We start from the raw sequence: 12,240 nt of genomic DNA, 5'->3' as shown, positions 1-12,240 counted from the left end.
TCGGACAGCAAGCTTGGGGGGGCAGCGACCAGAAGCAACTATCTCAGAAGGGGCCAGCACCAAGACATCTACATGCCAAGCGACGTAGGCAGCAGGCGGGAAGATGAGCCGAGTGGTTGCAACAACTTCAACACTGATTGAGATAACCGACGCTAGCAAGCGTGGGAGAAGAAGGGAAAGGGAGTGGAGGAGGAAGAAGGGAGAGGGTGAGAGAAGAAGAAGAGGAATAAGGGAGAGGGGAAGGGGAGATGCAAAGGAAGGGGAAGAAGAGTAGTGGAGGAGGGAGGGAGGGAGGGAGAAGAGAAGTGAGAGGGGGAAAGGCAAAGGGAGAGGGAGAGAGGAGGAGGAAGAAGGGAGAGGGGAAGGGGAGATGTAGAGAAAGCAGAAGAGCGGAGGAAGATAGAGGGAGGGAGCAGCCCAGCCTAACGGCCAGGCTGCTTTAAGCGGCAACTTCCTTTGCTCTGTCTCTAGGGTTTTTAGGAGTGAGAGGGATGGTGCTCTTGGGGAGAAGAAATATTACCACAACCCCCAGGAGTGATTTGTAGATGATATTGTTTTGGTGGATGGCACAAATGTTGAGATAAATGCAAAGTTGGAATTTTGGTGGTCAACCTTGGGATCAAAAGGTTTGAAAACAATAGGACTGAGAGCGGGGTGGTGAAAATTGGTGATAGGGAGTTTTCACAAAGTGATAACTTTAGACACCTAGGTTCAATCATGAATAAGGGAGAATAGAGGATGATATTATAACAAGAATTGGAAGAGGGTGGATAAAATGGAGGGGTGCATTCAGAGTGTTGTGTGATCGATATATCCCTTTAAAATCAATGGGAAATTTTATAGAACAATTATACGACATGCAATGATGTATGGGGCTGAATGTTGGGCAATAAATAAAAAAACAATTAAACAAACTTAATGTTGCTGAAATGAGGATGTTGTGGTGGATGAGTGGTAAAGCAAGGAAAGATAAAATAATAAAAAAAGAATAGTAAATTAGAGCAAACTTGAGTGTTGCCCTTATGCATGATGAGTTGAGAGTAACTCGTCTATGATGGTATGGACATGTGCAACGGAGGCAATGCAAATACATCACCACAAGCTTATTTTATTAGGAATAAGCCTAGGGTTGGGTTGTATACATGTTGGGCCTTTGGTCCATGAGATTTTCAATGTAATGGGCCTGAACCATGGGTAGTAAGTCTGCATATGGGATTTATCTTAATAGTTAGTTTATTTTTTTAGCTATTAGTTAGTGGAATCCACATCAGCATAGGCTATCTTAGCTGAGTTCGGTTATAGGATTTCCCATTCCAACTCTAATTCTTATCTTTCTTAAATTCCACTTCAAACTTAAGTCATAGGCATGTTAGGATTCAATGTTTGGTTATGTTGAGTTTGTTTCCTATTCAATTTAAGTGATAGAGGCCAGAGGTCCTATAGAGAAAGGGAAGAAATCCCTGAGTAAACTTAGAGTTGTAGGGGAGAAGGGAGGAATAGCACAAAGGGGGGGGGGAATGGGTCACACGTCTTGCACGATACCCGGCACTAAAACCTTCAATTTAATTCATTATTCAAAAATCTGTCTAATAACTTGGATTATATGCCCTTATATAATAACTGGCAATTAAAACTTAATTCAAATCTAAAGCTGAAATAGCAACTACTAAATACTTCCTCAAGTCTAACTAATAAAATAGAAACGAAATAAAACTCAAATTGGAAACTTCCTAATTGACTATCAACTATCCAAAATAAAAGATTGCAAATAATCCCCAAACAAAATAAAATCCTAAAGATCCTAATGAATCCAAAAATCCAATTGGGTCTGGTTCATCTTGGTTGAGATCTCCCAAAGTGTCAACCCGGTTCAATCTCGATTCTGCATCAACTCCCCCGATGTTGAGAAAAACTCGTCCACGAGTTTTAAAGAATGATAACAATAAAATCTCACGAACAGGGGTGAATTGCTCGTCGTCTGTATTGCGAACAAAGTCCATGATGTGAAGCTTTGGAGGTGCATTCAAGTCCGGAAAATTATGGGAAAGAACGAACTCATGATGGTGAACAATTGGCACTGCATTGATGTCCTTCATTACTTGATCCACAATTCTCACTTTTTGCTGTCATTTGTTCCACAGTAGGACGTTCTTCCACTTGTGTTGATACATCTGGTTCGTCTTGTGGTTGTACTTGGGGTATGAATTTCTTTGACTCAACCAATCCATGAAGATCAAAATTTTGACGCATGTGGTAAGCCTGGAGGGTGCACATATTGGTTTCACGATCAAGGATGTCTCGTTCATAGTTGTCACGACGTCAAATCGATCCAAGGCGATGGAGGGGTGGCTAATCAATTTGGTGATGAATCGCCCGTTATGGCGTTGCCATGGCGGTCAAATCGCCTATGTGTCATTTTTTATATTCCTTATTTTCTAAAGTTATTTAGTATGCTACTTTTTTATTTTTCCTATTTTTTAAAGTTATTTAGCATGCTACAAGCCTACAATATATACCCTATAACATATAAAACCAACAGTAAGCAACATCAAATCATAAAAAATCAACATAGCCCTATCAAAATCACCTTGCATTTTACAAAAAATCGACCGCCTAGTGAATTAGGCGTGACCTAGCCCCCATGGCAGTGCCATGGCGATGCCTATTAGCCAATGGCGATCGCCATTTGTGAGTCACGTAAATCGTATCACTGCCATGAACTTCTTTTTCTGTCAGGACGTCAAATCGCCGCCTTGGCGATGCCTAGGCGACGCTATGACAATTATGGTCTCGTTGTTCCAACCAACGTCGACCCAATTTAATGATGCGTCGAGGAGAGTTAAACACTTCACAAAAAGCACCATCATAATAATGAGAAAACAGAAAATTCAACTAATACATCGTTTTTTGGCTGAAAAATAATCTGACCGGTCTTTGACAACATATCCACCACAGATTGTGAGACAAAATTGTCGTCTAGTCGTTCATTAATTAACAATTTAGCAGGCTTTCCATTGGGCAGGTGATCTCTGAACTTGAACATTCCATGACAATAATAAAAGGTCCAAATAAAAGGAGGGGCAAAATGGGAAATATATGGAAGTTTTAAAGAACAATGGCAGAATGGTGATTAAAAGAGATCTTTAAGTGAATGGAAATTCTGTAATATGTGGGTTATGTTTAGAAACACAATTGCAATGTATGTATAAGGGCAGACTTGGAAGTCTTGAAAGAATAACTCAGGTATAAAAGTAAAGTACGAGGCAATTCTGGAAATCGAAAAAAATGCTAAAGGAAAGAATAAGAGATCGTGGTTAGAAAGTAGGTTTACCAACCAGAGGGAGGGGTCTCTTACTCAGCGATGGAACCAGCAGCGATTGTTTCTCCAACAATGGAACATCAAGGTAGCAGCGGCATTTGGAGGAGGCGTGGACTGTGATGGAAATTTCAGGGAGGGTCGACTTCGAAGGAGGTGGCGACCTGCGGATGGAACTCCAAAACCAGTATGTTTTGTTTCGAAGGATTTTTTTTTTCTTTGCTGCTGTTGGAACCCTAGAAAAGGTGTTCGATTGAAGGAAGTTGGGAGAAAGAGGAGGGCGGTGAGATAGGGGGGTTGATTCTTCTCTGGACAGAATCAGTTTTTTTTTTTTTCTTGGCTGTTCTCAGTCTCGGCAGAAAATAGAACTGAGAATGGGAAGAACATAGGGAAGGAAAAGAGAACGAAGGAAGGATCATTCGGCTTTGATAGCTCTTGATGGAGGGCCTATACAGAAAGGGAAAAAATCCTTGAGTAAACTCATTGCAGGAGAGAAGGGAAGAATAGCACAAAGAGGGGGAAAAGGGATCACACGTCTTGCACCATACCCGACGCTAAAACCTTCAATTCAATGCATCATTCAAAAATCTGTCTAATAACTTGGATTACATGCCCTTATGTAATAACTGAAAATTAAAACTTGCCTAATTAAAATCTAATGCTGAAATAGAAACTACTAAATACTTCCTCAAGTCTAACTAATACAATTAGAAATGAAATAAAACTCAAATTGGAAACTTCCTAATTGACTATCAACTACCCAAAATAAAAGATTGCAAATAATCCCCAAACAAAATAAAATACTAAAGATCCTAATGTATCCAAAAGTCCAATTGTGCCTGGTTCATCTCGGTAGATCCTAATGTATCCAAAAGTCCAATTGTGCCTGGTTCATCTCGGTTGAGAAAGTGTCAACCCGGTTCAACCTCGATTCCGCATCATTAGGTGTCCCAATTGGTTGAGTATTGGTTAGGCCTTTCCTTTTACTGTCTAAGTCTGTTTTTGAGTTTTCTATATAAGTTTGTAAGTAGGCCAGCATTGTGCACAAATTTAGTGAAGGAAATTGCAGCTTTTGATTGCTTCTTCCTGCTTGAAGACATCTTTTGTTTGATCAAGAAAATTGCAGCTTTTGATTGCTTCTTCATGCTTAAGACATCTTTTGTCTGATCAAGAAACCCCTTGGGTTTGATGAAGGGCATTTATGTTTGATTCAATCAAACGACCTTGCGGTGTGAACCCTGGTTGTTATTTTCTGCTGGTCTTGTTCTGAAGCTGCTGATATACTACCGGATTTTTTATTCTTCTAGTTCTAATTCCATGTTTTTTGAGATTAAGCAATCCAGCCGTTAGAATGTGTCCAGATTTTGAGCAGTCCTTCTTCAACAGTAAAGAACTTGATCAGAATGCTGCCAGATCAGACCTGCTGATCTGGACATGTATTGAGTTTCCAATTCTGCTTTAAGTGGTAATCTGTCCATTATTAAGATAAATCAACTTCTGATTAATGATATATTTCTGCTACGTATACAACCCATATACGGAACTGATTTCTGAAGTTTATTTTTTATTGTTTCAAATTACTGTTTTTCCTTCTCCTAGGTCAAGTGGGATTTGTCCCAAATTTCAGATCTGTTCCTAATCTGAACTTAATCATTGAGAAAAAGATCGTGTATTAGGGTACTGTTTTGATCCTTCAAATACAGTATTACATAGGAAGTCTGAATGCTGTAGCATGGAGAAGTGATTTATTTCAAATGAAGGAGCTAAAAGAACTAGAGGTCGGCCCAAAATAACCATAGGAGTTGTGAAAAAAGACATGAATAGCTTAGGCCTGGATTCTGTGCGTTGAATAGAGCTGATTGGAGAAATAGTTTCCATGTAGCTGACCTCATTTAGTTTGGATAAGGCTGAGTTGAGTTTAGAATTGTCAGCATTGTGATTTGTGGATGCAAATCATAGGCATGGTAAGGTAAGAGCCTATTGGAATGCATAAATTGGAAAAAATATCAATCTTTTCTATGTTCTCATTTTGTTCTGACCTAATAATGACAGTTGATGCAAAGAAACATGTGGGTTGCAGAACAGTAATTTATTTATAAAAACAATGCTAAATTGTTTGGGACCTTTTAGTATGGAAGTTGAGAGCATGAAATATGAAGGATACAATTGTAAACCATAGCTTGGAGAAGAGAGGCTAAAAAAAGTCCAATATTCTAAAACTCTGAAATTGAGTTATGGTACTTGGGTTTGTTAAAGCTTGTTCAAATTAGCATGAACATAATTGGAAATGGTTGTGCAAAAAAATGACCTTACCGTTTAGTGTCATGTCTCATAAGAAATCCATTAAGTTGGAAACAACAAAAATCATTAAGTTGACTAGGTAAATCATATCTGGTATGTAAGTTATTATGCACAAGAGCAAACTATAACAATATTGAGGATGGGTACTATGATGAAACTATAGCTGAATGATACTAGTTTAAAAAGGGGAGAGAGAGAATAACATGAGCCTAGAATATGTAGTTTTGTCCTCACATATATAGGTTTACAAGTGATGATCCAGTCTTATTTGCTTATTTGGAATGAAAATCTAACTCAAAATTTTCAGATTATTTGCGCATTTTGTTCAAAAACATGCTCATGTTCTCTCTTTCTCTTCAGACTCGCAGACATACGCACACTCGCAGAGACACAAGGCGACCAAATCTAACCCAACTTTTGCAGATTCCTTAACATTTTGTTGAAAAACATCGTACTTCCTCATTAGAAAGAGAATTAGAAAGAACAAATAGTGGTTTTCCTCCTCTGTTTACTTTTCTTCTCCTCCTCCCCCCCCCCCCCCTTATATATTTATAGGCAAAAATAACTCTACCCACTAGTGTGTTTCTACGCCTAGACACAGCGGGTGCAAAAATACCGTGCCGCCCCACTCTAAAGATGCTCTCACACTCCCTCCCATTGGCCTGTGCGCTGGCATACCTGTGTTATGTGTTTCTCTCTCTCTCTCTCTCTCTCAAAATCTTTTAAGCGTGTTGTAGAAGTTGGATCTGCATTATTTCTTACATTTGATACTATTGTTGCTATTTCACAACAGGAAAACAGGATGGATGGTGTTCCTCCTCATAATCCCAACCCTGGTCATCCTGGGGGATTGAATATTGTAGCAGGGCATGTAATGCCCAATTTGTACAATCATGCTGCTGGTGTTCAAGTTTTTTCTAATAGTGCAACAGTAAGACCTCCAAGGATGGTTGGCTCCTCAGATGTTGGAAATCTCTCACCTGCTGAAGTATACTGTCGACAAAATGAAGTTACTGCAACGGTCTGTGAATGCTTTACCTATTTTGGTTGTTCAGCTGTGTAGAAATTTATATCCGAATTGTCTCTTTACTTTTAGTTTTATTTATAGATCATTGCCTTAAATGACTGCTTCTACCTGAGGTTTCATGACCTGCATTATTTTCAAGTTAGTTCCTATTTCCTGGATACCAAATGTGATACAAATGCAATGGAAATGTGCAATGGAAAGAGAAGTTTTGTGATGTAAAGAAGTGGAAATGCTACTCTTGTATATAGAACTCCTTTCTAGAATCTGATGTAACCTAATCGAAAGCAATTTCATAACACGTAAGAAGCTTACTCCTAGGGAAGTAGGTGTGATAGTTTGGAGCCTATTTTGCTTTTTGCATCTTGATCTGTTGATTCTCCAACATTCTCTATTTTGAAAATATCCAGATTCATTTTGAAAATTTTGTACTCTTTAATATTGGGGAGGGGCCTTTTGGTTGAGCATGTGACTTTGTGAATTGTGATAAATGGCCGCTGCAGACATACACTTCAGTGTCATAGCTTAATGTTTATTTAGGGTGGGCGAAGGATGAGGGGAGAGGATGAATCATATTTAGTGGATCCTGCACTGACCGTTAGGTTCTGTTCAAGCAGTTGACAACAAATTGTTTTTGTTTACACAGCCTCCCTTAGGGTCGTACCTCTTCCTTAGGCTTAGATTCATTTCATAGTAGAAAATTGAAGTGCCAGTAAACAAAACAGCTATTACTGACAGACTTCCAAATGAATTTTGGAAAAGTCCTTTATCTCATTATTTTTCCTGCCCTTTTTTCCAAGCCTATGATTCATATTCTGTTTGGGTTATCATGTTTAGATTTGATTGCCTGCCTTCTATATTCCTCTCGTTGATAAATCCATGTTAATATGCTGTGGTAACTTTTCTTTTGGTTGGATGGCCTTTTTAGTGAAGATTGTACTTTCTGTTTCTTAGTTTTATGTTTAATATTCTCTTTTTTCATATTTGTCTAACACTAACATTTCTTGATTGGATTAATAATATTGGTGAAGTGAAATGTGTTTCTCATGGGTTCAGTAGGATTTAATCTTTGGAATGACTTGTGACTTGGATTTGTGAAAAAATTGCTTAGGGTGACAATGTTCCTGCTCCCTTCATGACTTTTGAAGCCACTGGTTTCCCTCCAGAGATACTCAGAGAGGTACATTTTAGTATTTTACTCCTGTAATCAAATGTTCTAAATTTTCAGGTTGGTCAGCCAATCTATATGGTTGACAACTTACATTTGTTTATTTATTTATTTATTTATTTTTTCTTATTGCATTGAAGTTATTTTTACTCAACATTTATTGATGTTTAAACTCATCTATTTTCCGTTGTCGCAAGTGCGATATCTGCTCCAGTATTGGAGCATATGTCGTACGCTGCGTTGCTATGTGCATCCTGATACACAGCAACTGCTCTGTCCTTTGGGGGCTGCAAAATAAATAGTTGGAGCCTTTTCTGGACAGGTTGGGAGGGTGGTGGGCCCTGCTTCCAAATGACACATGATGAGGGTGGGGTTTTCCTGCTACTTCACTCCGCCGCATGGTCTGAAATGCCCCTTTTGCTGCCTCAAGTTGCTTCAGTAAGCGACTGCATACACATGGGGTTGTCTTTGGATTTTTATTTTCTTTACTATGCATGAGAGTGGGAAGTAAATTCTTATATTTTCTGATACGTGAATGATAATCTCTCTTTAGTAGATATTTTTATTTATGAGGGTTGTTTTCTTTTTCCCTTCTTGTTTCAGATACATCTTGCTGGCTTCTCTTCTCCCACGCCAATACAGGCGCAGACATGGCCGATTGCACTACAGAGTAGGGATATAGTGGCCATTGCCAAAACAGGTTCTGGGAAGACCTTGGGCTACATTATTCCTGCATTTATTCATCTGAGACAATGCCGAAATAACCCTCAGAATGGTCCAACGGTGTTGGTTCTGGCTCCTACACGTGAGCTTGCAACACAAATACAAGATGAGGTTATCAAGTTCGGCCGTTCTTCTAGGGTCTCTTGCACTGTGAGTCTCATGATTGTTGTTTCATATAATATTTGTTTCACACGTTTCATTCTTCTGTTCGCTTCTCACTGATCATATGCTCTTTTTTTTTTATGGCTCAATTCTTCCTTCAGTGTTTGTATGGTGGAGCTCCAAAGGGCCCTCAGCTTCGAGAATTGGATCGAGGGGCAGATATTGTTGTTGCCACCCCTGGTCGGCTCAATGATATCCTTGAGATGAAGAAAATTGACTTTCGTCAAGTATCTCTCCTTGTCCTTGATGAGGCAGATCGAATGCTTGATATGGGTTTTGAACCTCAAATCCGCAAGATTGTGAATGAGATTCCCCCACGTCGGCAGACTCTCATGTACACTGCAACCTGGCCCAAGGAGGTCAGGAAAATTGCGGGAGATCTACTTGTTAATCCTGTTCAAGTGAATATTGGCAGTGTTGATGAGCTTGCAGCAAACAAGGCCATCACACAGGTATGTTATTCATATTTGTCAAATAGTTGATTGAATTTATAGCTCCAATCATGAAAGAGATTACAAGGTACCCATCTGATGGATCGTGGGATGACCTACCTAGAGAAGAAATATGCACCTGGACCTGTCATTTGATTTCATTGATCCTGTCCAGAAGATCTGGCAGTCGAAATTAAGGCCTGATTGAATGTTCTCTCCAGATTTGCTAATGTGAAAATTAGGCAGTGGTTTGGAGGGACAACAAACTGAAATTACTTATTTGCATAGGTATATTTGTAACAGGGTTCGTGTAGCTGACCCATTTGTATGACAAGGATTAGTTGAGTATCTATTTATGCAACTACTTCCCTCCTCATCACCCCCTCCAAAAAAAGAAAAGAAAAGTAAAGGCACTAATAATACCCTCTCCTACAGAAGAACACAGAGCCATGTTCTGTTATTCTTCAATCATTCCCCCAGCCCAAGAAACAAATTTCTGCCTTCCTTTCCCTTGTTCTTATATTATTCCTTGTGTTCACCTCAATTTTGTTTTTGAACCTGCAGTATGTTGAGGTGGTCCCGCAAATGGAGAAGCAGAGACGCATAGAACAGATTCTTAGGTCCCAAGAACGTGGGTCAAAGATAATCATCTTCTGCTCGACGAAGAGGTTGTGTGACCAGCTTGCACGCAGTATTGGCCGCAATTTTGGTGCTGCTGCAATTCATGGAGACAAATCTCAGGGTGAGAGGGACTGGGTTCTCAATCAGTTCCGCAGTGGGAAATCGCCAATATTGGTTGCCACAGATGTGGCTGCTCGAGGTCTTGACATTAAGGACATCAGGTTCGATGATCCCTGTTTAGTTCTTTGGTTATTATTTTCGATGATACCTATTTTTTTTTTCCCTCTTTAATCCAAAATTTTGTTGGAAGTTTAGAGATTGATTCATATGATTCCTGTTGGGTTTTGGACACCATTTTGTATTATCATCTCATTTAACGAATTTTTGGTGGTTGTGTTCAAGGGTTGTGATCAACTATGATTTCCCCACGGGAATAGGAGATTATGTTCACCGCATTGGAAGAACTGGGAGGGCTGGTGCAACAGGGGTATCATACACCTTCTTCTCTGATCAGGATTGGAAGTATGCAGCTGATCTGGTAAAGGTTTTGGAGGGTGCCAACCAGCGAGTTCCACCTGAACTGCAAGAGATGGCTGTACGTGGTGGGCCCATTATGGGAAAGGGGCGGGGTGGGATGGGTCGTCGGGATTCTGGTGGTGGGCGTTTTGATTCCGGTGGTGGGCGTTTTGATTCTGGTGGTGGACGTTGGGATTCTGGTGGTCGTGGTGGATCGAGGGATGGTGGCTTCAGTGCCCGTGGTGGGAGGAATGACTTTTTTGGTGGAAGGGGAAACCGGGGGCGGGGATTTGGTGGTCCTGGTAGTGGTCCAGTTGGTTGGGGAAGGCATGAACAGGGACCACGTGATCGTTACGACAGTGTTAATGGGAGGGGGCGATATGATAACAGAAGATCAGATAAGTTTCGTAGAAGTTATGGCAGGAGTCGTAGCCCAAGCCGAAGTTGGTCCCGTAGCAGGAGCAGGAGCAGGAGCAGGAGCAGGAGCAGGAGCTGGAGCAGGAGCCTCAGCCGAAGCCGAAGCCGGAGCCGGAGCCGTAGCTATGAAAGATATGAGAGGTCACGTGGACAGAATCGTGACCTTGGTTCTAAGGAACCGGAATATGATGCTGGCCCCGAAGAATCGAGGTTGTCCCCCATGTCCCCTGGAGCAACTCAAGGTGGCACAATCTTGGGAATTGAGCCTGCAATTCAGCTCCCAATAGGTGATAGCACTGGATCTGGTATCCTGTGATGTTAGGTGAGCCAAGTTACCAGCCAGCTACTGAACTGTAAGGTGTGCTACAGATTTTTTTGCAGTGGTTCTCTTACTGCTGTTTGATGGTGGTCTCTTTGGTTATTGTGGCAGAAATGGAGTCCCAGATCGTGGGGCTGCCAATGTGAAAGAATCATCATAGGTTATCAGGACTTTAACATTACTGCTGTGGCAACCAACATGGTTTTCTGGTGCTTGTTAGTTAGCATACTTTGACCGAGATTTCATCTTGTGAGAGACGCAGGTGTTTTGAAGCAGGAACAGTTTGGCAGGTTGAAGTACATTATTGAAGAATGGCAAAGGGGAAGGCAGGAGAGCTGGTGCTTCTATTTGAATTTGCCTCGGAAATGTATGACCTTACGAAAGTAAAATTTGCCCCCCTTAAGAGCTTAATATGGTTTTTATTAATGGCTATAAGAACCTAATATACCTGAAAAAATGAATTCTTTATGAACGAATAACTCAAATGTTTAACCAATTTTCACCCATCTCAGTTCATTGAAAAAAAAAATTGTTCCTATCACATCCTGTAAAAAAGAAATAGTAAGTGAAAAGAGCCTTGCTATGACAACCTGAGGTCCTTATAGACTTGCTACCCGGTATCTTCTTATGGCTGAAATGATGATGACCATGGGGGCGTCCGAAACAAGAGAATATTTGGTTTTTTTTTTTTTTTTTTGAAAAGAAAAATATCATTTATAAACGAAAAAGAGAATGGACATCATTGTAAGACATTGGGTAGGGAATAGAGGTTTTCGCAGTTAAGATTACAAAGTTGTGAGAGTGAGAATTCTTCTATTTGGGGAGGGTCTTGTGTATTGCCAGCCCTTTTGTTTTGGTTTTTTGGTGCAAATGCGGACCCTTTTGCTAATGGTAGGTTAGGTCTCTTAACTTTATCAAATGTTTGAAACAGGAATTTTTTTTTTTTCATGACAGTGAAGTGGACAACCATGATTCCTTCTTGTTTGGTACACCTATTTATCCTCTAATATATAGCATATTCTCCAATTTTTGTCTTTGCCATGCTGTTTGGGGGAATTTCCCATGCGTTACCAATGGTGAGTCGGTAATAAATGAGAGAAGGTTTCACATGACATAACTTTGGGGAATCTCCCATGCGCTTTTTATGTTTTTGGGTTGTTTTGGTAGAAGGGTATCTCTCATGCCTTACAGGGAGAGAAAGAGAGAGAAAAACGTTTTTCAGTATAGGCAAGTGTTATCTGT

The 12,240-nt window shown here is 40.3% G+C and overlaps 1 protein-coding gene across 3 annotated transcripts; it reads left to right on the top strand.

Moving 5' to 3' along the window:
• The first annotated feature begins 6,287 nt into the window (after positions 1 to 6,287).
• On the top strand, positions 6,288 to 11,504 carry LOC122091849 (DEAD-box ATP-dependent RNA helicase 40-like). 3 transcript variants are annotated; one of them, XM_042662026.1, is made up of 7 exons: positions 6,288 to 6,638; positions 7,753 to 7,821; positions 8,413 to 8,682; positions 8,796 to 9,146; positions 9,690 to 9,967; positions 10,149 to 11,001; positions 11,110 to 11,504. In XM_042662026.1, the coding sequence occupies exons 1-6, from the start codon at positions 6,303 to 6,305 to the stop codon at positions 10,993 to 10,995; spliced, it is 2,151 nt and encodes a 716-aa protein (XP_042517960.1). In that variant the 5' UTR covers positions 6,288 to 6,302; the 3' UTR covers positions 10,996 to 11,001; positions 11,110 to 11,504. The 3 variants fall into 3 exon arrangements, with proteins under 3 accessions (XP_042517960.1, XP_042517959.1, XP_042517961.1); XM_042662025.1 differs by having other exon boundaries at positions 10,149 to 11,504; XM_042662027.1 differs by lacking the exons at positions 6,288 to 6,638; positions 7,753 to 7,821 and adding an exon at positions 7,933 to 8,247 and having other exon boundaries at positions 10,149 to 11,504.
• The last annotated feature ends 736 nt before the right edge of the window (positions 11,505 to 12,240 follow it).

This window comes from Macadamia integrifolia, chromosome 10 (assembly GCF_013358625.1).
Source record: "Macadamia integrifolia cultivar HAES 741 chromosome 10, SCU_Mint_v3, whole genome shotgun sequence".
Classification (NCBI taxonomy): domain Eukaryota; kingdom Viridiplantae; phylum Streptophyta; class Magnoliopsida; order Proteales; family Proteaceae; genus Macadamia; species Macadamia integrifolia.
Note: the sequence above shows the minus strand (reverse complement) of the source record. Positions and strands in the feature narration are given on the sequence as shown.

What these genes read in the sequence shown, in the direction of transcription:
- LOC122091849 (XM_042662026.1), top strand. Translation starts at nt 6,303, where the DNA reads ATGTGTTTCTCTCTCTCTCTCTCTCTCTCAAAATCTTTTAAGCGTGTT. An exon ending in AAAATGAAGTTACTGCAACG is followed by an intron (nt 6,639 to 7,752) that starts GTCTGTGAATGC and finishes AAAATTGCTTAG; the next exon opens with GGTGACAATGTTCCTGCTCC. An exon ending in CTTGACATTAAGGACATCAG is followed by an intron (nt 9,968 to 10,148) that starts GTTCGATGATCC and finishes GTTGTGTTCAAG; the next exon opens with GGTTGTGATCAACTATGATT.